This window comes from Neoarius graeffei, chromosome 13 (assembly GCF_027579695.1).
Source record: "Neoarius graeffei isolate fNeoGra1 chromosome 13, fNeoGra1.pri, whole genome shotgun sequence".
NCBI lineage: Eukaryota > Metazoa > Chordata > Actinopteri > Siluriformes > Ariidae > Neoarius > Neoarius graeffei.
The window spans coordinates 77,235,744-77,260,775 of NC_083581.1; the positions used below are offsets into that span (position 1 = coordinate 77,235,744).

Genomic DNA, 25,032 nt, shown 5'->3' on the forward strand with positions numbered 1-25,032 from the left:
TTTTTAGACCTTAAAAGAGGGGAGACTGTAAATGTTGTTGGGCTTTATGGTAATCATTGTTTGCTGTGGTGGTTGTTCAGGTTGTTTCTGTGCTCGGTTGCTGTCACAATGTTTGATTTTCAGTCTGTTGTCATTAATGTTCTTTGTCATGCATCTGTTTCTGGAAAGAACAAGTCTTGTCTCTTTTTAAAATGGTAAAAATTGACAATGTGATGCATTTCCTGTCTCTTCACCACATCCTGTCTGTGACGTATCTGCCTCTCTCTCTCTCTCTCTAATGAAATATAATGAAGGACACATCTTTACTTAAACATATTACTTGGTGTCTTCTTTATTAACCAATCAGAAAGAAAGAAAGAAAGCCATAAATCATTACATTGCTTTCTCTCTCTTTCTGCCACATTTACTTGCTTTCTGTCTGTCTACTGCCTCTCTCTCTCTCTCTCTCTCATTTTACATAACGGCTGATGTCACACCACGTAGCGTTTAAGGAAACAGATCCCTAAGTACCATTTGCTATAAAATCACCTCTCTCTTCAGTCTAATTTAGCATCTAGCCCAGGGTTTGAAGTCTCTGTATTATTTTTCATTTATAAATACTTGAATAATCTTTCATTCTACAGTAAAACCTGAAAAAAGAAAGTTCTGGATGTGTGTAAGAGCTGTCTTGGTTGCCATTTTGTTCTGATCACAGCGCTCTGAGTCCCTGATAACTGACTGCAGTCACATTTGTATCCAAGTTGCCATTTTGACTCCACCGATCTTCTCAAAAACGTCTTGGTGACAAAAAGACTCCTGACAAGCATCAGAGTAAGTGTAAAGGAAGTAAAATCACCCACGCTTCCTCTGAGGGTAGTGTGCCACTTGTGCTCGTTCCGAAATGCTTTTCTTAGTGTCTTATCGTTGATCAGAAGAAAAAGAAAGGGTAACGCTCGTCCTGAGTCAGTGTAAGACGCCGGTTTGTATCTCACGAGATCAGATGAAAGAGGAAGAGTGTATGTAGGTTTGTGGTGGTGTGTTGCAATAGTTGTTTGCAATACAGCGTATAGCATTGTGTTTATGTCTGTGGTGAATGCAACATTTTGAGGCTTATCTTTCTGTCTCTGAAAGAGATGGAACAGATTGCCTCATGTGGTCATCTGTGGGTCGGTAACCAAAGGGTGCAGATATTTTCCTCCAGAAAAGGAAATATAAGACGTCTTGATTCTGTAGTCTGGTGAGGTTTGTGCCCCCTCCTATACTATAAGCCTTATAAAGCGTCTTACAGAGACATCAGGACACTGGGATAGCACTACAATGAACAAGTGAGCCGTCTTCGAACACACCTCTAACACCCTTCTGTTTGGAGAAGTGAGAGTGACGTTTCCAAAACAACGCAACAACAATGATGAGGAATTGAAACTACCCAAGTCTTTGACCTTTCATGCATTTGCACGCACACATAACCACTGGTAATAAGTTTGAATAAATGTGAATGTACCTTTTATACCGGAGTTAAAACTCAGAATAGTGGTCATTCGGTTTTATTCTTACTCTTAGTATACAGCGTGTTTGGTGATGGAAGCAAACTTGGTGTCAACTTTATTAGCTGCATTTACACAGAAGTTCAGGTAGAAGGATAGAACATGATAAAAAATGAGCAGTCTCGAACTGAACACCTACAAGGTGCAGTAACAAGCGAGTCATTAAATCCCCAGTGATGATGTGCTGAGAATAATCTGCTACCAGGGTTGGACAACTCAGAAATTCATTAACTAGCCCAACTGGCAAGTGAAAGCTCCATGTTTTGCTTGTGGAGATGTAATTGATTAGTTTAAGGGTGTATTCAGACCAGGATAGTTCGATAGTTCACTTGCTTTGGTCCGAACCAAATGTTTTTTTTATTTTTTCATTTTGGTGCGGTTCGCTTTCACACTGTACATTTTAGTAAGCGGACCAAAATCTGTCAACACAGCAACGCCTCAATTATATTTTGACCCCAGAATAGTATCCAGGTCATCATAATAGATGAATTTCTTTTTTGCGTCGCTAGTACCGCCACTTTTTGAAAGAATGTCCCTGATTTTAATGTAGGTCTGACGGAGTTTCTTCACTTTTAGCCGACATTGTTCTGGGGAGCGCGTGAACCCCTTCTCCTTCATTTTCTCACTGAATACAGCAAACACGTCGGCATTTTTGTGTGTTCTCTCCAAAAGCTCAGATATGTGGACATCTGCCCATATATCCACAAGGGTACGCGTTTCTTCCTCGGCCCACGTTTGCCCCCTACTCATTTTTTGTATTCGCCTACCACTGGTGACTGAACGACTGTTGTAAGGTTCCCTTGACAACCGAAACAGTGTTTGCACTTTGCGGTGGAGTGTCAAGACTCTGTTTCCCATAATGCTCGACAAACGACAGAAGCTCCCGAGGTACAAAAAAGCAAAACTGTCGGATAAGGTCCGGTCTGTTTTCACACCTCCAAAAGATCCGCACCAGGGTTCCTTTGGTCCGGACCGAGTCCGACCTTGCAGCTCGGTCTCGGTCCGCTTGTTTGGTCTGGACCAGAGTTCGGTGGTTTGTATTCAGACCAACCCAAAAGGTCCGGACCAAGGGAAATTTGGTTCATTTGGTCGTTTGGTCCGGCCCAAACAACGTAGGTGTGAATACGCCCTAAGAAAAAAAAAGAAGAAGAAGAAGAAGAAGCTACCTAAAGTAATGAAATCGTATATAAATTCCAGTATAGAGGATGACTGGGCCATAGTCATTATCCAGTTCTAAGAAAGTGTCTGAGACAGCATATTAACAGTACATATTCTATCCACATTCACTGGACATGAGCAATCACACGCTCTGATTGGCTGCTCTACTACTAGGATGTCAGCTCATATATTGTGAGTAGAGAAAAACAAAATGGCAGAACATGTTGCTGAATCAATCAAGGATGAAATAAAAACTGTACTTGAAAACAAAACCTACAAAAAAAGCAACAAAATATGGAATAAAAGTATTTAATGGTTAGAACGTATATTTTTAAAAAATAATTTTTCACAAATTATTATTATTATTATTGCATTTTTCACAAATTGTTCCTGTCATTTTGCTGGTTTGTTTACATTCTTCATCTTTAAGCATTAAAATTTGTTGAATTTTTTTTAGACTGGTTCAAAAGCTCAAAGAAGTTTGAAAATTACAGAACTGAAATGGCCAAAGAAGAATTAAATAAATGTGTAAAGCTATTCTAGTCCTCAGCACAACAGCAAGACGGCACTTTCTACAAAAAAAACAACACTAAAGTCAATTTGTGCAGCCAGCGATAGGTTTTTAAGAAGTCCGCCTGAGCAGAAATTATTTTGTTGGATATTTTGTATAAAGTTTTTATTTATCAAATTTGCAAAAAATAAAAATGCTCTGTTTCTGAAAATCCAGTGAATGTGGATAGAATAAAACAGTTATTCCACTCAGTCTCATCATACATGGCTTATAGGCAACTATAAGCTCATGTACAACTTGATTTCATGGAATAATTGTTAATTATACATATAATACAGTATTTACATCCTCAACAAACAAGTCATTGGCCAATATTTCAATTGTTAGATGATGTTTTTCTCTTCACATTTCATATAAATGATATTTGATCATCTTTAGCTCTGTCTTTGTTTTGTCGCCAGTTAATCAACTTGGTAAAACCTGATGTGTGTAGTGCAGCAGGTGGTGGGATTCAGAATGAGGAGTGTGTGCTGTAGTTACAGGATCGAGGTGTTGCATCACTGTGAGCAGTAAGGTATATGTATGCTGTACATTTAAAGACACACACACACACACACACACACAGACTATATCCAGACGACTGAGTGTATTTATCCTGTGGGAAACTATGGATTAAAAACCTGGGTGTGTAATTTTGTTGTCCTGGGAAACTGGACTACTGATTGGTCCACTTCTGAATATCTAATATTTGAACAGTGGTGGGGTGCTGTTGGGCTTTCAGTCCCACAGAGTTCCTATCTACAATTCTCTCTCTCTCTCTCTCTCTCTCTCTCTCTCTCTCTCTCTTTCTCTCTCTCTGTCTCCCCCACCTCTTTCTGTCTCTCTTTCTCTCTGTATTTCTCTCTCTCTCTCTTTCTCTTGCTCTGTCTCCCTCACCTCTCTTTCCCTGTCTGTCTTTCTCTCCCCACCTATTTCTGTCTCTTTGTCTCTGTGTCTGTCTGTCTGTCTGTCTCTCGCTCACCTCTTTCTGTTTCTCTCTCTGTATTTCTCTCTCTCTTTCTCTTGCTCTGTCTCCCTCACCTCTCTTTCCTTGTCTGTCTTTCTCTCCCCACCTCTTTCTGTCTCTTTGTCTCTGTGTCTGTCTGTCTGTCTGTCTGTCTGTCTGTCTGTCTGTCTCTCGCTCTCTCTCTCCCTCACCTCTTTCTGTTTCTCTCTCTGTATTTCTCTCTCTCTTTCTCTTGCTCTGTCTCCCTCACCTCTCTTTCCCTGTCTGTCTTTCTCTCCCCACCTCTTTCTGTCTCTTTGTCTTTGTCTCTGTGTCTGTCTGTCTCTTGCTCTCTCTCTCGCTGTCTCCTTCACTTCTCTTTCTCTGTCTGTCTGTCTTTCTCTCCCCACCTCTCTTTCTCTGTCTGTCTGTCTGTCTGTCTGTCTGTCTGTCTGTCTGTCTCCCTCTTTCTCTCTCTCTCTTGCTCTGTCTCCTTCACTTCTTTCTCTGTCTCTGTCGTTCTCTCCCCCACCTCTGTTTCTGTCCCTCTCTCTCTTTCAGACTGTCTCTCTCGCTGTCTGTCTCCCTCTCTTACTCTCCCCCCCACACACACACACTCACTTGTGTGTGTGTCCTTTTATTTCATATCAATATTAATTCTTTTTCCTCCACAATTTAAGCAGACAAGGCATAAACTCTTTTATGAATCGTACCAAAACTCACAGGCTTTACATAACAACCCAAGTAACCCAGACGCAGTTGCTAGCTAACATTTTGAGGAGGTTCATTAAAAACATAATGTATGATGTTTGGTTTCTACATTCATAAACTGTAGGAGTGAAATAAAACCATCTGCTACCATCTGTTTCCTGAGCTTTGCCAAACTTTTCAAATTCAGTTTAATTAAATTCATTTGATTTGTACAGTGCAGGGGTTCCCGGGTTCCTAACCAGGGGTCGGGTTTGGGATAGCTCTCTTACTATGAAGACGTGTGGGGTTTTTTTTTTTGGTTTTGTTTATTTCATTCAATCAAGCAAGCCACGTTTACGTGAAGTGTGTACATGCTATTTGAGTTGATTTTTTATCCTGACGCTGCACTGGGGGCGGCACGGTGGTGTAGTGGTTAGCGCTGTCACCTCACAGCAAGAAGGTTCGGGTTCGAGCCCCGGGGCCGGCGAAGGCCTTTCTGTGCGGAGTTTGCATGTTCTCCCCGTGTCCACGTGGGTTTCCTCCGGGTGCTCCGGTTTCCCCCACAGTCCAAAGACATGCAGGTTAGGTTAACTGGTGACTCTAAATTGAGCGTAGGTGTGAATGTGAGTGTGAATGGTTGTCTGTGTCTATGTGTCAGCCCTGTGATGACCTGGCGACTTGTCCAGGGTGTACCCCGCCTTTCGCCCGTAGTCAGCTGGGATAGGCTCCAGCTTGCCTGCGACCCTGTAGAACAGGATAAAGCGGCTACAGATAATGAGATGAGACACGCTGCACTGGTGTAGTTTTCCTCTGTCCAGCTTCCTTTGTAGTTCCTCGAAAATAATGATTGAGTCTGACTCAACAGAAATCAAGAAACGCAGAAATCACATCACACATCACATCACATTATCTCTAGCCGCTTTATCCTTCTACAGGGTCGCAGGCAAGCTGGAGCCTATCCCAGCTGACTACGGGCGAAAGGCGGGGTACACCCTGGACAAGTCGCCAGGTCATCACAGGGCTGACACATAGACACAGACAACCACTCACACTCACATTCACACCTACGGTCAATTTAGAGTCACCAGTTAACCTAACCTGCATGTCTTTGGACTGTGGGGGAAACCGGAGCACCCGGAGGAAACCCACGCGGACACGGGGAGAACATGCAAACTCCACACAGAAAGGCCCTCGCCGGCCCCGGGGCTCGAACCCAGGACCTTCTTGCTGTGAGGCGACAGCGCTAACCACTACACCACCGTGCCGCCCAAACGCAGAAATATTACTTGAATATGGATTTAGAAGTGAAAAATCCAAAAACCCTGGGGAAAAAGATTGAGAATGTTTGGGCTTGCAGGAGATTCATGATGCCTAAAAGTTTGAAAAAGCTTGGTATATCAGGCAGTTTTCTAGAAATCCAGCATAGATCCCTAATTAGTGAACCAGATGCAACAGTGGCAAGAAAAATTCCTTCAGAAGACATGAGGAAGAAATCATGCGAGGAAGCCAACTCTAAAGCAGCCCATCGTCTTCAGAGCGACACCAGATAGGAATCATTGCAATAAGATTTGAAGGATTCTGTGCCAACTGTTCTACATCCTGTATGACATACACCATGATTTTCCTCCATATCGCTGAGTGAGTTTACAGTATATTATTATTTATTCCTGGTGATTGTCCTGCCAGGGTTCTCCTGCAGAGTTCCAGTGGAATGAACCTTCTTTACGCAACCTCTGCTTTTCAGCTCCTGCCAGAAAACACAGGTAAAAAACACGAACACAAATGTTAGGAAGTCCACCACAATAGAGGCCTTATGTTTGGAAACTTGTGCTCATTGCAGTACACGCACAAGTGTGTAATTAGGAACACACTCTCGCACAGAGCATGTTTGTGCACAAGTGGGAGGAGGCTCGGGGATCAACCAGGCTTTTTACCAACTCCAGGGAGTTGTTGGATTTCCTCCTTAGAGTTGCCTGCCAGTGATTGTGATGCAAGGACAAAAGTCTTTGTATCAAATGGACAGAATAAAACAGCACTTTCTTCTTTTCCTTTCTTTGCATCATAGGGTCGTTTTCCTCTTATAGCTTTCCTAAGAATGTGTTTAACCAGAATTTAATTTGGAAATGTCCCAAAAACAAACAAACAAACAAACAAACAAACAAACAAACAAGCACTAATTAGGAATTAAATTGATGTGTAATAGAAGCTGTGATGACCTTCAGAATTAAAGACACATAAAACAGCTTCATGACACTTCCACTGAACATGACTGACATTCATAACTGGATAAGAGAAAATCCAGATGATCCTTCTCTTCCAGTACACCTCCAGATCTTTCAGCTGTCATCTTCATATAACTGGCGAGCCATTTTCCAACAGGGGAACAAATGCACAATTCTGATTGCTTAATCTTGATTTTAGCCAATAAAATTATTACATAAATTATTAAACAAACTAAAAGATGCATTCCTTTGATGTTCAAGGTGGTTAAATACACAAGAATAGTAATGATAGCTTTGTTGCCTACTAATGAATATCATTATAGCTCAATTACAGAGTAAAGCAATTTTATTGGACATGTATGCTGCCTGGCCAAAAAAGTCACCATTTGGATTTAAACGAGCCCGTCAATGACAGCGTAGCTCACTCCGGCCCTGTCTAGTCCAGAAGGAACGATCTAAAGTGGGCCACCTTGCGCAATAAATGTTGTAAGCTATATACACTATATACAAGCTCTATATAGAAGTGATATCCACCCTAGGAATACCGACCTATTTACCAGAAAGAATTCAAAACGGCGAGGAATTGACTGAGAAGAAGCAATTTTTGTTGAACTGCTCGTTAAGGATTAATTAGTCCATAACTTCATTAATAATTGTAATTGAGCAAATCTGGGTAGAAGTTATATGCACCCGAGGTCCCCCTACCTTCATCTCATCTCATCTCATCTCATTATCTCTAGCCGCTTTATCCTTCTACAGGGTCGCAGGCAAGCTGGAGCCTATCCCAGCTGACTACGGGCGAAAGGCGGGGTACACCCTGGACAAGTCGCCAGGTCATCACAGGGCTGACACATAGACACAGACAACCATTCACACTCACATTCACACCTACGGTCAATTTAGAGTCACCAGTTAACCTAACCTGCATGTCTTTGGACTGTGGGGGAAACCGGAGCACCCGGAGGAAACCCACGCGGACACGGGGAGAACATGCAAACTCCGCACAGAAAGGCCCTTGCCGGCCCCGGGGCTCGAACCCAGGACCTTCTTGCTGTGAGGCGACAGTGCTAACCACTACACCACCGTGCCGCCCCCTACCTTCATGCCAGAAAGAATCAAAATCGTTTAAGAACTGAGGGAGAAGAAGCGATTTGTGTAGAAACTGCTCATTAGGGATCGATTACTCCATATCTTCATTATTAATTGCAATTATGCAAATTTGGGTAGAAGCTATATGCACCCCAGGCAGACCTACCTTCCTGCCAAAAAGAATAAAAATCAGTGAAGAACTGAGAGAGAAGAAGCGATTTTCATGAAATGTGGACGACAGATGGATGGACGACGGACAACACATGATGGCATAAACTCATCACCTGTCGGCCGGATGAGCTAATAAGCAATGCCATACTTTAATTGGATAATTACTGCAGTGATTAATGTGTTTCAGCTGGCAGCAATTCTTTTAATCCTAACCGATGCAATGAGGAGCTTCTCATTTCTGAAACAAACATGTCAGAAGTCGTATCCTGTGCTCATGGAAAAGATGTTACTGTGTTTCAGAAAGTCAAATTATTGGCCTGCATCAAGCAAACAAAACAACTAAGCAGCTTTGAGCTGAAATGACTGGAATTGGGTTAAGAACTGTCCAATGCTTTATTAAAACCTGGAAGGATAGCAGAGAACCATCAACTTCACAGAAGAAATGTGCTCAGAAAAAAATCTTGACTGACTATGATCAGAGATCACTTAAACACTTGAAGTGGAACTGTAACAAAAAATGGACAGAAGAACTCATGGCGATGTTTAATAGTGAAATTAAGATAATTTCCACACTCACAATGTAACGAGAACTCACAGGATTGGGACTAAACCACTGTGTGTCCATAAGAAACCCACTTGTTCATGAGACTAATCAGGAGAAAAGGCTTCAGTTTGCTCGGGAGCATAAAGATTGGACTCTGGAGCGATGGAGAAAGGTCATGTGGTCTGATGAGTCCAGACTGACCCTATTCCTGAGTGATGGGCATGTCAGAGTAAGAAGGGAAGCTCATGAAGCTCCGCCCCATCATGCACAGTGTCCACTGTACAAGCCTCTGGAGGCAGTGTGATGATCTGGGGTTGGTTCTGTTGCTCAGGTCGAAGCTCAGCAACATTATGGTGCAATAAAATGAAGTCATCTGATGATCTGAATGTATTGAATGACCAGATTATCATCACATCAGTGGATTGTTTTTCTTCTCCCCTGATGGCATGGGAATAAAATTAGGGCTCTAATAGTGAAAGAGTAGTTCAGGGAGCATGAGAAATCATTTTCACATATGAATTGGCCTCCAGAGTCTTGACCTTAACCCCAGTGAGAATCTTTGATGTGCTGGAGAAGACATTATGGAGTGGTTTGACTCTCCCATCCTCAAGACAAGTTCTCATCTCATTATCTGTAGCCGCTTTATCCTGTTCTACAGGGTCGCAGGCAAGCTGGAGCCTATCCCAGCTGACTACGGGTGAAAGGCGGGGTACACCCTGGACAAGTCGCCAGGTCATCACAGGCAGGGCCGGCTCTAGGTCTTTGGCTGCCCTAGGCGAGATTGAGTTTTGGCGCCCCCCAAGGAAAAAAACCCTCTAATAACATCTAAATAACACTTTAATCTAATCACTCTATTACTATTAAACAATGTACGGTGCATGGACAATAAACAAGAAGTCATTTTTATCTTTTTCATTATTGTTATTATTGTTATCATTGTTAACATAAAGTGTCACAAAGTAAAATGACCACACAAATTCAATACATATCTCCATATAATGGGCAAAAACTCTTCCACACCCTGTTCAAAGTGTAGTGCATGGACAATAAACAAGAAATTATTTTTAGTTTCTTTTTTGCTATAAAAAGTTAAGTAATCTCTGAATAATTAACAAATTAAATGAATAAAAAATTCTACAATTCTAAATTGTGCAAACTTAAGCACCCTGTTAGGACATCAATGGGCTGTATTTTCAAACAAAAGTGCTATTATGGGTACTTTGTTATTGAAGTCTATTGCTGTTTGCATCTAGTTAGCTAAGCAGACATTGATTCAGGCGTCTAAAATATTAATTTGCCACTATAATGGTTGATATGAGAGATTAGATCAGACTTACCTCTATACTTGGCTCTATTTGTTTCTTCCTGTAGCCTTCGTTTGCGCCCTTGCGCACCCGAGAGTTTGGATTTCTTCATTTAAGCACTTGTAGTCTGGGCTACTTTTTGCAGTGGATAGCCATTCTCATTCCCCGAAGAACACCGCTCCCCCCGCCCCCCTTATAACCTATCATTGTGCATTTTTAGTAGGCATAAGGAAATCACCGACCACTACTGCATAGGCTACACTTGTTTTTCAACCTTTTTGAGCCAGGGCGCACTTTTTTCAATGAAAAAAATCTCAAGGCACATCACCAATAGAAAATGTTGACTGAAACTCAAACGCTGTTGCCAATATTTACAATATACAGTCATTCTATAATTTTCCACGGTACACTTGGTGATCTCTCACGGCACACTAGTGTTCCGCGGTACTAGAGTTCGGCAGCACAGTGGTTGAAAACACTGTACACCACTGATGCACTTGGTAACATCTCCATTCAATAACTCCATCCCTCCTTTTTGGTGGGGCTTTGGTCGCCCTTGGCGCCCCTGGGCACACTGCGCTCTAGGCAATTGCCTAGGTCGCCTATAGCAATCGCCGGCTATGCATCTGAGTGCTTGTTTCGTTTCCCTGCAGTCTTGACGCACTGAGATTGTTTCTTGTTTTCAACGCGTTTATTATATTTTCCTCCAGGAAGCTCTTTGCAGCATGGTTGCTTGAATGAGCTGCTAAACTGTCATTTTAATGAGAACACAGATCAACAAAGCAACTTTGTTTTATTAAAAAAAAAAAAACGTGCCAGGCACCATTGGAATATCTCGCTGCGAAACGTGTTCGGTGCATAAAAGACCTTTACTTCAGCCCAGACTGCTCAACGACACCGACAGACTGCTCCAAGTGCAGCCATATTCAGAACAAGCAACACATCTATGTCAGTTATCTACGTTATGCAAAAACACTCTTTAGCCAACAACACTTAGGCTATTACATGACCAAAACAGAGAATAGCCGCGGATGCGCACTTGCGCGCCCAAAGACACACTATAGACAGGGCGAACCACTGTTGAGCGCTTATTGTTTCATGATTAACAACCACCACCCCACCCCACCCTGCTTTTTTTGACAAATCGCACCCTGACTACATGCTTTGCTGTACAATTAAATTAGGCTAAGAAATTTCAAGGGGACACTTTCAATATCGTTTCAACGTTATTTCAATGTTTTCTGCCAAACGCTATTTCAATGTTGATTCAACTGATTTTTGCTATCTGGGAGGGCATCAGGATGGATCAGGCAGGTCTGAGGAGCAGAAGAGGTTCAGCATCTCGATCTCAGGATTGACCTGTAACTCAGAGGGACAGACAGAGGGAAGGGGGGGAGAGAGAGAGAGAGAGAGAGAGAAAGAAAAACACAGGTTGTTGGGTATGCCCAATGTCACTTAATGAGTAAGAACAGTATACATTTTGCACTGCATGCAAGCAGGGACTCCGGCAAGACTTTTGATCTAAGTAGGCGTGGCGGGTCATAAAGGAGCAGAAGTTCACTCAGGTACTGTGGTGCGAGACCATTCAGTGCTTTAAAGGTCAATAGTAGTATTTTATAAATCAATATGAAATTTGACTGGGAGCCAATGCAGTGTGGATAAGACAGGGGTGATGGGGTCATATTTTCTAGTTCTAGTAAGGACTCTTGCTGCTGCATTTTGAACTAACTGGAGCTTGTTTATGCACTTATTGTAACATCCAGGCAGTAAGGCGTTACAATAATCCAACCTGGAGGGAACAAAAGCATGGACTAGTTTTTCCACGTCATGTAGTGACATTACATTTCTTATCTTAGCAATATTTCTGAGATGAAAGAAAGCTATCCGGGTAATGTTATCGATATGAGTTTTAAACGAAAGACTGGAGTCAGTGATCACAAGATCCGAGGTCTTTTACTGCTGCATGTGAAGAAACAGAAAGGCCATCTAGAGTTGCTGTGTAATCAGAAAACCTAAAGTTTCTAGCACTTTATCAGTCACACAAGGAAGCCATGTTAGCCTAATGGTTAGAGAAGCATCTTTTGTTTGATTCCCTGAACCAGCAGGAATGGCTGAAGTGCCCTTGAGCAAGGCACCTGACCCTGAACTGTACCCCAGGCTGCTCTGGGTATGTTGTACGTCGCTCTTGATAAGAGCATCTGGTAAATACCATTAATGTAATGTAACACGACTTGTATTGCTGTTTTCCTAGTGTCATGGTAACGCCAGGAACCACAAAAACATACCTGTTACTATAAATATTATATGCAGCCACACCTACACCACATTCCTAATAACACCACCCCCTTCTTCACTACTAGCAGTGCTAATTATTCTGCATTGACTCTCCACACATCATTCATCCATGCCTTCCATGTATGCTCGTTAAGTATTCAGGCCTTTTAAGAACCTTAATCACTCTTAAAAACCCGTAATCACTGACGTCAACCACCAATTTACCCCTTTATGTGTTACTAGCTGTAAACAATAGCGCAACAAATCCAAGCCCCTCAATCTGTCCTGCATGACAACTGACAGCCATCCAAACAGCGTCATGATCTAATTGGCACTAGCTATGGGAGGACATAAAGCCTGGGCTAGTGAAAGAATGGAAAGAGTTGAGTGGGAAGGGGATTACACGACCTCCCAGGTCAGATGAGACACTGAGGTGAAAGCCTTTGTACCAAAAACCCTTGAATACTCCCAAAGCACCATGGCGATGCGTTGCTTTGTGAGCTCACAGAGGCCAAGGTTCAGCTGGGGCCTAGCGATAGAGAATAGAACAGGAATTTCAGGGTCACTCTTTTTTTTTTCTTCACACATTCCAACATGTTTTATCCTCAGCAATTCAAAGAACAGCAGCTATAAACAGCCCGAGGTTCTTACCCAAGGACAGGTCAGTTTTGAACCCTGATCCAGTGGAATGCAACCAACCTTTTTCTCCTTACACACCGAGTTTCTAACTGTGTCACTGACTGACATACATACCGTAGTACTGTAGCTCAATAATGCTACATCTCTGAGATGGGCAGTCGGGATATTAAATGAGCAGGGAGAAAAAAAATCAAACTAGTATGTATCGGAAACTCATGATTAATAATAAAAGCATGGAGCATCATTCATCTCATCTCATCTCATTATCTGTAGCCGCTTTATCCTTCTACAGGGTCGCAGGCAAGCTGGAGCCTATCCCAGCTGACTACGGGCGAAAGGCGGGGTACACCCTGGACAAGTCGCCAGGTCATCACAGGGCTGACACATAGACACAGACAACCATTCGCACTCACATTCACACCTACGCTCAATTTAGAGTCACCAGTTAACCTAACCTGCATGTCTTTGGACTGTGGGGGAAACCGGAGCACCCGGAGGAAACCCACGCGGACACGGGGAGAACATGCAAACTCCACACAGAAAGGCCCTTGCCGGCCCCGGGGCTCGAACCCAGGACCTTCTTGCTGTGAGGCGACAGCACTAACCACTACACCACCGTGCCGCCATGGAGCATCATTATAGGCATAAAACTATTATACACACATTAATTAAAAAAACCAATAAGCATTCATTGGTGCATCCTAATTACTGAATTTAAAAACAACTATCGTCTTTATTACCCCTTCTTAGCACTATTTACATTTTTTTGAACAGATATTTTTCATAAGTTTTAATAAAATAGACTGACGGCACTGGTAACCTGAAATAACCCTAGATGGCTTAAAATGCCAGGTTGTCAGGTTTAAGGAAAGTGTTTGCTATCTACGGTCGGACATTTACACACTTTCCACATAAAACACAAAAACAACACAATAGATAACTTGCAACCATGTGATCAAAATGTGCTGTCATGAGCGTCCGCCATAATGGTGGATCTACAAAGCAACTCGGACGGCAGCAGATGAAAGCGTGTCTGTAAACAATGATGAATTTTCTCAGTATTACCACGATGTGAATGGTCGAGCGAAGATTCGATACAAAGAGAAAATAGATATGTGTGGGTTTGACCTATATTATTTTAAAAAGTCAGACTTTTCTGAAGATAAGATGCTTCTACCGACCATCGAGCACCCAGATATCACGTTCTATCTGGTTTGGCTGCTGAAGAATCGAGTCCGACCTTGGACGAAACGTAGCCCGTTTTCTGAGTGGGTGCCCAGTCTGGATTGTTTCTATTGTATAATTTTGCTGGCGCTCCGAGAAGCGAAATGGTAATACACGTGTTAAAATTATAACAACGACCGAGTGAACCACGAGAAGAGAACGCTCATTTTATAGCAAAATTCTAACAACATGAAATAAAATTCTTCTATGATATTATTGAGAAAGCTTTTGAATCTCACCTGAGATAAAATGATTACTGCGAACACGAGCTGTTTTAGCCTCTGTTAGATCAGCTCTGTCGATGCTGTTCGGCTGTGCCTGTCTCCTCTGTACTAAGCCTCAGTTTCCTCTTTCCGAATCACAGATGGGATTCTAAAAAATCAGAACGTGCCATGGTCACGAGTCCTGTTGTGACCACAACCATATACAGCACAATGATATGGCAGAGCTAAAAGAACGCTTAAAGCAGTGGAAAAACAAAGAAAGTTGCGCACACGTGACTATGTTTTGTATGGAATGTCGCTTGACCCTGCATTTGTATCTCCACCAACATGGCCGACATCTGGGTTTCTAGTTTGCTTTGATGTCACTTGCAAGTCAAGGATATACCATCCATCCATCCATCCATCCATTATCCGTAACCGCTTATCCTGTGCAGGGTCGCAGGCGAGCTGGAGCCTATCCCAACTGACTATGGGTGAAAGGCGGGGTACACCCTGGACAAGTCGCCAGATCATCACAGGGCGACACACAGAGGTGGGGTTTACATTAGACCGTATCAGTGGATCATCAGATTAACGTTTTTAAAAACGATTAGCGTGCACACAGCAACGCCAATACACGATTCGCGTGCACACAGCAACGCCAATACACGGATACGCTAATCACATGACTAATTCGGCATGTAAGTTGAAATGTGTCAGTGCGGCTCATCGCTTCCTCCTCAGCGGCTGCGCTCCAAATCACTCCGCCCTGAACAGCGAGTGCCCTCTGGAGGGTGTGCACTCCGGCCCTGTGCAGCTCACAGAGCGCGCGAGTGAAGCACACAAGCAGTGATTCGGGACTGAGCCGCTGTGCGCAAGTCACTTACCACTTGCAAGTGGAAGGATGGCAAGCCTAAAGACCATCATAACTACACAATGGGCAGTATTTGCATCAGTATTTGCAGTATTTTCATACTTTTATACTCTTTAATGAAAGGTGATACAAGGCGGAAGTCCGCGCCGTTTTTCAGCAGTCGCGTCACATGACCAACGCCAGCGAATCAGGAAGGTGGATGTCACAGTGACGTTGTCCAATGACGACGCCAGCTAGAGCTCAGCACAGCGTATCCGCGTATTCTCAATGTTTACACAGCACCGGACCAGACACGATCTGGATTGAATACGTGGACCCTGGCGGATTCCCGTTTCCCGGCGTTTCCAGGCGTTTTAATGTAAACGGACAGTGCATCCGCAAAGAAAACGAGACAGATACGGTCTAATGTAAACTTGGCCAGAGACAAACAACCATTCACACTCATGGTCAATTTAGAGCCACCAATGATCCTAACCTGCATGTCTTTGGACTGTGGGGGAAACCGGAGCACCCGGAGGAAACCCACACAGACACGGGGAGAACATGCAAACTCCACACGGAAAGGCCCTCGCTGGCCACGGGGCTCGAACCCGGACCTTCTTGCTGTGAGGCGACAGCGCTAACCACTACACCACCGTGCCGCCCTACAATATAACAGAAAAAAAAAGCAATCAAATAAGCCTTGCAAAAGAAAAGTGTTATCTGAATATGTAGATAATACTACATATGTGTTGTATTCATATAAAGAACTGATGAGTAGCTGTTAAGAAATTTTGTTTTAGTTTTGTTTAAAAGTGAAAATGTTCTGCACATCAATATCAACATCTATACCATTCCAGACTCTGGGGCCTCCGAAACGAATATTAAATTTTCCATAATTTGTTGTCACTTTAGGAAGATACATAGTACAACTGTTTTGCAGCTTGCCTTGTATTATAGGTGTGAATCTTATCCAGTTTCATGAAAAAGTTTGGAATACACACGGTAACAATTGGGATTATGAGATTTATAACTGAAAATGGCAATGAGGAAGGTGACTAGATCATGAAATGTAATTATTTCAGTAGACTTCAACAGAAGGCTAGAATGTTGGTCAAAGCTCGAAAATGTAATCACATGGACGGATTAATGAATATTGGATTAGTTGTGGACTCATAAGTATTTCCCCAAGCAATTAGACCATATAATCGTGAAAGGATAAATTAAGGCATAATACAAACTTTACAAAGTGTCCTGGGTGGCACGGTGGTGTAGTGGTTAACGCTGTCGCCTCACAGCAAGAAGGTCCGGGTTTGAGCCTCTTCCTGTGTGGAGTTTGCATGTTCTCCCCGTGTCCGCGTGGGTTTCCTCCGGGTGCTCCGGTTTCCCCCACAGTCCAAAGACATGCAGGTTAGGTTAACTGGTGACTCTAAATTGAGCGTAGGTGTGAATGTGAGTGTGAATGGTTGTCTGTGTCTACTGCCGCTTTTCCACTACAAACGCGGCTGAGTCGGGCTGAGCCGCGCGGTGCTGAGTTGGGCTGAGTCGAGCTGAGTGGGGCTGTTGGAGTTGCATTTCGACTACAACCGCGCTGAACCGTGCTGGCTGGAAGTGGGTGGACACATTGGGTGGAGTTAGCGAAAGTGGGTGGACGTCACGTGATGTCGTTAGGCGGCGCAAACAGTGACATCAGTGATCTTTTAAGCGGTAGTCTCACAACCCGGAGAGTAAACAATAAACATGGAGGACATGGAGTCGTTAGTGTTGCTGGTCTTGGTGCTGTGGCTTGTTGTCACCGACAACGCCAACAGATACTGGCAAGAGCGTATAGATGAGGCGAGGCACATAAGGCTTCATAATTCTCGTAATTCGTAATTCTTCTTCTTCTGGGTTTACGGTGTTTACAGATCCCAGCGTGCTCGCGGGGCGTGTGTGGGCATGTGAGGACCCTCCTCCTCACCAATCAGTGCACAGGGGAGTGTCTCCTCACGCCCCCAGCCTCACTCAGCTCGGTTTGGCTCGCTTCAGCCCTACTCCAAAACCGTGTGAGTTTTGGGGGCTGAGCAGGGCTGAAGCGAGCTGAGTCGTGCTGTTCTGAGATAGTCGAAATGTGAGCCGTGTCGGGCTGAAGTGAGCTGAAGCGAGCTGAAGCGAGCTGAAAAAGGGTAGTGGAAAAGGGCCATATGTGTCAGCCCTGTGATGACCTGGCGACTTGTCCAGGGTGTACCCCGCCTTTCGCCCGTAGTCAGCTGGGATAGGCTCCAGCTTGCCTGCGACCCTGTAGAACAGGATAAAGCGGCTACAGATAATGAGATGAGATGAGATGTTCACAGAATAAATTGGAATCATCAGCGAATAAATGAAAATCAAAGAAATTAGAGCTGTTATGAAAGTCATTAATATATAATAAGAGCAATGGTCCGAGGATTTAACCCTGTGAAACCCCACATGATACATTACATGCTATGATGTTACTGAATTCACAGTTACAACTTGACATTGATTGCTGAGATATGAAATAAACCACTCTTTGGCTATAACCCTAATACCATACCATAGTGTTCCAATTTCTTTAACAGAATTCCATAATTAACAGTATCAAATACTTTGCTGAAATATAGGAAAAGTCCACAGGAGCAGTTTCGATTATCAATTGCTCTCTGTATTTTATTTTTTAAAAAAAGAAAAAAGTCATGTCTCTGCCAAATGAAAAGCATGCTAAAAGGAAAAGCTGCATTGCCATTAGCCTGCTGTTTTGTTAAAACCACACTTACTATTCTATCATGTGCCCCATTGTACAGCATAACTTCTACTTTGGTTGAACAATGGGTGCTTTGTCTGTTTACTTCTACTTTCTCCTCTAAAGGCATTTTGAAATGGGAACAATTGTAATTGGACACCAAATCTAGGGCGCATTTCACACTGACATGACTATCACTAGGCTACAGTCTGGGCTAGAAAGAAATCAGCCCCAGCCTCATGTCTTTACATGTGGTGTTTTTTTTTTTATTGTTTGTTTTTAAAGCTAGACGGCCTTTCGATTTCTAAAATCGATGAAATTTAGTTCCGTCTGAAATGTGGTGATATCTGTTTATTTCTGTAATATCTCACAAAATATCAGGCCATTCTGTGGCTGGGAAGTTATTTAATTTGAGGGGATTAAAGCAAATAATGTGCATGAAATCGCTCGCTTGGCGCAGTCAAGCAGACAGAGGAAGTCCGTGTGCGCATGCGCAGGTTTACCTTCTTCGTCTTTTGGGTTTTACAGCAGCTGGCATCCACAGTGTTGCATTACTGCCATCTACAGGTTTCCCTTTGAGCGTGCACTGACAGTTCCATCATTCTGTCGCTAAACGAACAGCTGATCACACCGAGGTGCTCGCTGAGCGCCCATATTTATTAGTTTGGTCCTGCGTTTCCTTTCCTTTGTATATAACATAACGTCTTTTCTTCTCGCTTTCCGTTACTGTAGTCGGTCTTTCACGTTTCATTCGCACACTTATGTCCTCCATTTTTCTCTCCTGTTTCAAATTTGTATCCCACAATGCCTTGCGTGAACGGGGAAAGCCCACCACGTGATGCATGACGTAGTATCTTGTATTGGGTCATGGTGAAGAAGGAAAGAAATAGAGAATTTAGAACCACGTGGCTCTGAATTCATTAACTGTTCTATTTTAAATAAATAAAATAGGAAGTCTGATTTGAATTCAGTAGCTTTCAGTCCACTAAACAAAAATAACCGGGTGTCGGGGAAAATTCTTTTTATGATCTACACTTGAAAAATCTGAAAGGCAGTCTACCTTTAATCATTGTGTCTAAAAAGAGCTCAAAATAATCTGAACTATTTGTTAACACCAATTAAGACATTGTGGATACCAAAAATGTAAAAGTTTTTCTATTCTTCTAGATGAAAAGCTGTTTATACCAGCTAGTTCTGATACATCGGAGTCACTTTGCCCAAATCTCTCAGAGTCTGATCTCTTTTGTACACTTTTCTGTCCGCAAGCTTCAGGATCATGTGATCAAGCTTCAGTTCAAAGTGATTAACTATTTTGACTTCCATACACCGTATGTAATGGTTAGCACCGTTGCTTCACAGCAAGAAGGTTCCGGGTTTGAACCTCATGGCCGACAGGGGCTTTTCTGCGTGGACTTTGCATGTTCTCCTCATGGTTTCCTCCATATTCCCCCACTATCCAAAAGATATACAGATTAAGTTAATTGGCTACTCTAGATTGCAGGATGACAGCAGACAGACATCATACTCGGTCAGAAATAGGGGTACAGTAGGAGTCCATTTCTGTCCCCCAAGGTACACTCTACTAATTTAAGGTTCATTATTTGACTTCAAGGTAACTAGGTGTACCTTTTCAGGTCATAAAGGTACATGTTCTCAATCAGTATATAAAGGGTACATACAGGTACCTTAGAGGGCCATTCCACACTGACAAGACATTTAGAGGAACAAGGTACAACAATGTCCTGTTTTCTGAGTGTATGTAGAAGTAATCAAGTTGAAAAATGCTCAAATCACTTCTTTAAAATGTCATGGTTGAGGAACACTGCAAGCAACTTATCATATTCAAACAGAATTATTGGTGACATTTAATAAGAATCGTTATGTCTCACTTGAAGTCTGGTTAGCAACACTTATTAAATAATAATTTTAAGTGTTTTTGATTAAAAGGTTTTTTTTTTTAGGACCAGGCAAAATGTCCTCATCTCCAAATTCTCTTGTATTACTTTTATTAGTCTTCATAAAGAGCTAAAATACACACAGCATAAGGATTGTTTTAAAAAAAAAAAAAACACCCTGATTTCTTTTCCGAGAAATATTCTCTCCGAAATCTTTATTTATACAATAAACATAATGACGGATTAGCTCTTTCAGGACATCTGAAATAACAGCACTGATGTAAAGTCAGGACACACAAGCCAGGAGTGATATCACACATTTATTTTGACTTAAAAAAAAAACCCGACATGAATGAATACTATATATACCAAAAACAAAAAGCGTCTTTTTTCAGAAAAAAAAAGTCCCTGATCACAAAAGAAAATAAATAAATAAATTACTTTAAAAAGAAGTTATGTACAGGACAAAAAGATACCTGCCTAAACATGATTTTTACCAGCACAGTAAGGGCATGCTGATAATGAGCAGACATTAACACATTGTGGTTGCTTTGGTTTTGCACACTGGGGATTTTGGTCCCGATTACTTCACTTTAGTTATTTAAGTTTGGTCATTGAAGGTTTGCATGTCTAAATGACTAAAGGATACGCCCCCGGACCTTCATGATGCATTTTTTGAAAATAAGACGGACAGAGAGACATTCAAAATGTCAAGTTTACGACGACACTATAAATACGATCAGGAACTGGTCAAGTGAGCAAAAGGCAACTTCAGTTTAGTTTTCAATATTTCACATTCAACAAAGTGGAACGAGCAACTATTTACAGTTAAACAGGTCTCAGTTTTGGGTAAAGTTATGGCTATTCATCAAGTAGTTACTCTGTAAGCACTCCATCATCTGAAGCATTTCCTAAGAACTGAGGATGGATGATGTTCCCATTAAGTCCTTTGATACTCATTTTTGGTTCTTCTCGTCAGGTTCTGATTCGAAGGCATGCTCCTGGTGTTTAGACTGCAGTCTTTGGCTGTGTACAAGTCTTTCTTTTTTGCCCTGAGTTTATCACAGTTTGCTCTCCTCCTCCTCGAGAGCCCTGTTCAGACCTGGGATGTATTTGAGCAGCCGTCGCCTGATGCTTGTGCGTTTGGGTTTCCTCTGCAGTGAGCTGAAAGCGCCGCACTGCTGCATCTCTCCACCAGGCGCCGAGGACGACGACGATGCCGATGACGAAGAGGCCTTCAGGTAGCTGCGTGTGCTCGCGCTGCGGCTCAGCGACGTCTTGGCTGACGCAAAGAACTCACTGGTGGGGCGGAGCAGACGGTTACGTATCCGCTGTGGCCTGTCCTCCAGGGTAATGGAACCGTCGCTGGTGTCATCGCCGTCTCCTTTGCTGTTGTCGGGCTGGTAGAAGCAGGTCTGGTAGAGCGGGTCGTCCTCGCTCAGGTGGCTCGCGCTGCTGTTGGTGCTGCCTGTGCAGCGGAGAGAGCGGGAGGTCAGGGGGCTCGGTGCACCCAGGCTGCCGTACACACCGGCCGACTCCAGAGACTCATACACGGCCACGTCGCTCAACACGATGCCTGTGAGAAGAGGGAGAAAATATGTTCAGGGAAAGAAAATCAAGGGGAAAAAAGTCTTACCTAGCAAACTCTTAGTCATGACCCTGTTTAAATCATTTTAATAGTAAATAAAAAAATTAAAAAAAGAGGACAAAATTATTGCATATTATTGTAGCCCATCTCCAGAGCTTCAGAGTGCAGAAGTTTGCATCCTCCATCATTTTTAAATAGGGAGAAAAAAAAAAAGTATATATATCCATCTTTTTCAAAACAACAAAGATTTAAAAAAAGGGGGGGAGGGGTGTGTGTATGTTTTATTTTGCAACAAGGCATTTGTTAATGCTGAATGATATCTAAAATTAACAGAAAGTCTCTTATCAGAGGATATAAAGGATGTTTGGTGACAAAAATCACATCCGAATTAAAAACTAGATCAAGACTGTGACTAAAGTCACAGTAATTTGCACTAGCTGACCTTTGCCAATTGAAGGTCAAGGAAAAGTTGCGCCCTGCCACCCTGAGCAAAATTTTTTAAAAGATTTTTTTTTTTCAAATGAAAATTGACAGTTAAGTGATTGAAAAAAATCCTGCTTTTCATGGATCATTCCGGATCAGTGATCCAGATCAGCACCAAAAGTCATAGCAATGTAATTCAACCCAGAGGGATTCTTCATGTGAAATTTGATAATTGGTTGAAAACTGAGGGAGAAACAGCGTCCTAAAGAACATTAGGAGAAGAATAATAAAGTAGAAAGGTGCTAGAGTAGCAATTTGTTAAAAGTGAGACTTTTTACACGGAAATCTTTCTTTCTATCATCAATACGCTTTTCCCCCTTCCACAGCAACATCTGATGAAAAAAAGAAAAGGATTTATTAAAAAAAAAAAAAGGGGGGGGGGGGGCAGGGGGGCGGGAGGGCTTCTGCCAAAATTGAGTTACACAACATACTTTGAATAACATGCCTTCACTTTAAGAAACCATAAATACATTTTTCACAAAGATGAATCAGTTTAACAAACAGTGGTAAAAACAGTCATTCTGCTTAAATGTGTTAAAACCTCAGTAGGTGTGTGGGATTTCCTCACGGTGAACATCGCACTCTGAGATGTGCTGTAACGAAACTGATCTCAACCTAATGTGTTCATTTCATGATCAGATATCGACTGTCGGGACAAAATCGAGATCAGAGTCAGATTTTGGGGAAAATCAGCGTTTTAAAAACATTAGAACTCCATGTGCGGTTGTGATGCATGCAAAAGAGAAAACGTGTGCGTTGTTTTCTGAGGCCGCTACATTTCTCATTCCATTACTTGTGATGAAGGATCACCTGAACACAGAGAGGAACCATCAGGGCCTTGTAGGTCTTCAAAGTTGTCCAAACATATCAGTATTTCAAAATGTTCTATTTAATTTTTCATTGTTTCATAATTTCATTATAATTATTCTCTTCTGATTCTAATTCGGCTTCATTTTCTATCAAATATGCTTCAGAAATGAAAGGGTTACTGTCCTGAAAACATTAAAATCGAGTTCTCCAATGAGATTGTTTTGTTTATTGTCTCTAGGCTGAGAAGAGTTGAGAGCTGCTCACTCATTGGTTAGGACTTCATTGCCAGGACAGAAGGCCATGGCAGTGTCTGTTTATGCAGGAAGTAACAGATGAAGACAGATTAACCAATCAGATTTTGATTTATAGTGGGAGGGACCAAATATTTATCACCCTCGGCCTTCTCGAAGGCCACCGTGAGCTTAACCGCGAGTCAGCGCAGCAGTGAAGTCACCTTCCAGCTGGTGTAGCATTCATCAGTAGTGTTAGCAAATGCTAATAAAGCAGTCAAGCCAGTGCTATTGAGAGCTACAGGCTAACGACCGAGAAACTAAGATTTCTGTCTCCAGACTCTTCTTCCACGCTGCACGCTTGCTACAGTATTTTTCACTCAGACTTAAGGATTCATTTCCCTGTGTAATTTACTGAGTTACTTTTAAAATAAACATCGACAGCTCCACACAACGGAGCGACCTGGCAGCCTGCCGCTAATCCCTTACAGAATCCTTTACCCTGTTGCTTTTTTTGGTGTCTGGCAAAGTTTTGGCTGAGCTCAAGTCCCAGCTCTAATAGTGACGGTTCACCACGGCCTGAACTCATTAAATATCTTGTCCTTGTAAATAACCATTCCATTCTCTGCGTGTTTGTGCTCAACAGCATGTTATTGTTTGAAAAATGTTTCCTTCACACTTAAATCTCGCCCATCTGTCAATGGGTCAACTTTTCCAACTTTGGCCAAACCCGAGGTTTTATTCGGTCACAGTTAGATCATTTCCATTCAATTCATCTTATACGGATATGGAATCAGTAGGCGTGTCCAAACTTTTAACTGGTACTGTGTGTGTAGACGGCATGTTAAATCTCACCGTGAACAAGTCTCTGCTCCTGAACCATCAGAGATCTGTACTCATCCCACTTCTCGTGCAGGGTTTGCTGGGGAGACAGAATGACAAAGCAGACACGGTTACACTTTGCATGATTTTGAGAACATAGGACTGAATACAGGGGTAGAAAAAAAAAAAAAAAAAAACCAGAAGTGGTGAGTTTTAGCCCAATACCATGTTTCCTACGAATTGCCTTGTGTTCCTGTTACTTGTCTGAATGTCAGAATTTCCTTCAGACAGAAAAATGTTCTAACAAAAGTCTCTCAGCCTGAATTCTACAGGTAGAACCCCAAATCTCAAAATCCTAACTCGCTTCTAATAATCCCATTTTCAAAACAGAAATTAAAATTTAAGTTAAAAGTGAAACTCCATCCTCCTCCATGTTCGTATGATTAAATCTCCAAACAGGAGGCAGGGCTTTAGGTTTTTGCACCAAGACAAAAAGCTACTCTGGATTTCCAAGATGGCCGCCGCACACTGACAGCGTCCTGCATTATTCACTCGTTTTTACAGATCACAGCAAGTCTGGTTTCCATTTATTACGAAAATCTGGTTTCCATATTTATGGAAATTCTGTTAATCTTAAATGCCTTGTAGCTCGAGTACTTTTTTTTTTTTGGATAAACCACCATTTTAAAAACAGCATACACTCCTGTATAAGGAAGTAACCATGACATGGAGCGCTGGTTTTGGAAACTAAATAATGAACTACAGCGGGTTAATAAAGCAGCCTAATGAAACAGAGTTCCTGTTACCATCCAAAAGTAGATTATTTTCCCAGAACACAACATTCCACAGCAACGGCAATCCAAGTTTTATGAATTAAATAACATTTTATCCATTTATGGCTACATTCAACGCTGTGGAACATCTGTGAAACATCTGTGAAACAACAGACATTGGAGATTACTTATAAGAATGCTAAATAAAAGGTTTGGTCACAGAAAGTCACTTAAAAAGTGTAATAATTGAGAACCTGTTTATGTTCAGCGTTAATAAAAAAAATAAATAAAAAAAAGCATG

The 25,032-nt window shown here is 42.2% G+C and overlaps 1 protein-coding gene and 1 long non-coding RNA gene across 2 annotated transcripts in view; both read right to left on the bottom strand.

Annotated features, from left to right (window-relative positions):
• Positions 1-6,149: 6,149 nt before the first annotated feature.
• LOC132896298 (uncharacterized) lies at positions 6,150-14,662 on the bottom strand. The gene is made up of 3 exons (XR_009655991.1): positions 14,574-14,662; positions 10,231-11,556; positions 6,150-6,614 (listed from the first exon to the last, which is right to left on the bottom strand). It is a non-coding gene; the product is annotated as an uncharacterized LOC132896298 (long non-coding RNA).
• A 5,559-nt stretch (positions 14,663-20,221) lies between these two features.
• Positions 20,222-25,032, bottom strand: part of tamalin (trafficking regulator and scaffold protein tamalin) — a 30,182-nt gene continuing 25,371 nt past the window's right edge. Inside the window, exons 7-8 of the mRNA XM_060938561.1 lie at positions 23,992-24,058; positions 20,222-21,601 (exon numbers count right to left, since the gene is read on the bottom strand). Of these exons, the coding sequence (XP_060794544.1) occupies positions 21,087-21,601; positions 23,992-24,058 (582 nt within the window). The 3' untranslated portion in view covers positions 20,222-21,086. The remainder of the gene's footprint in view (positions 21,602-23,991; positions 24,059-25,032) is intronic.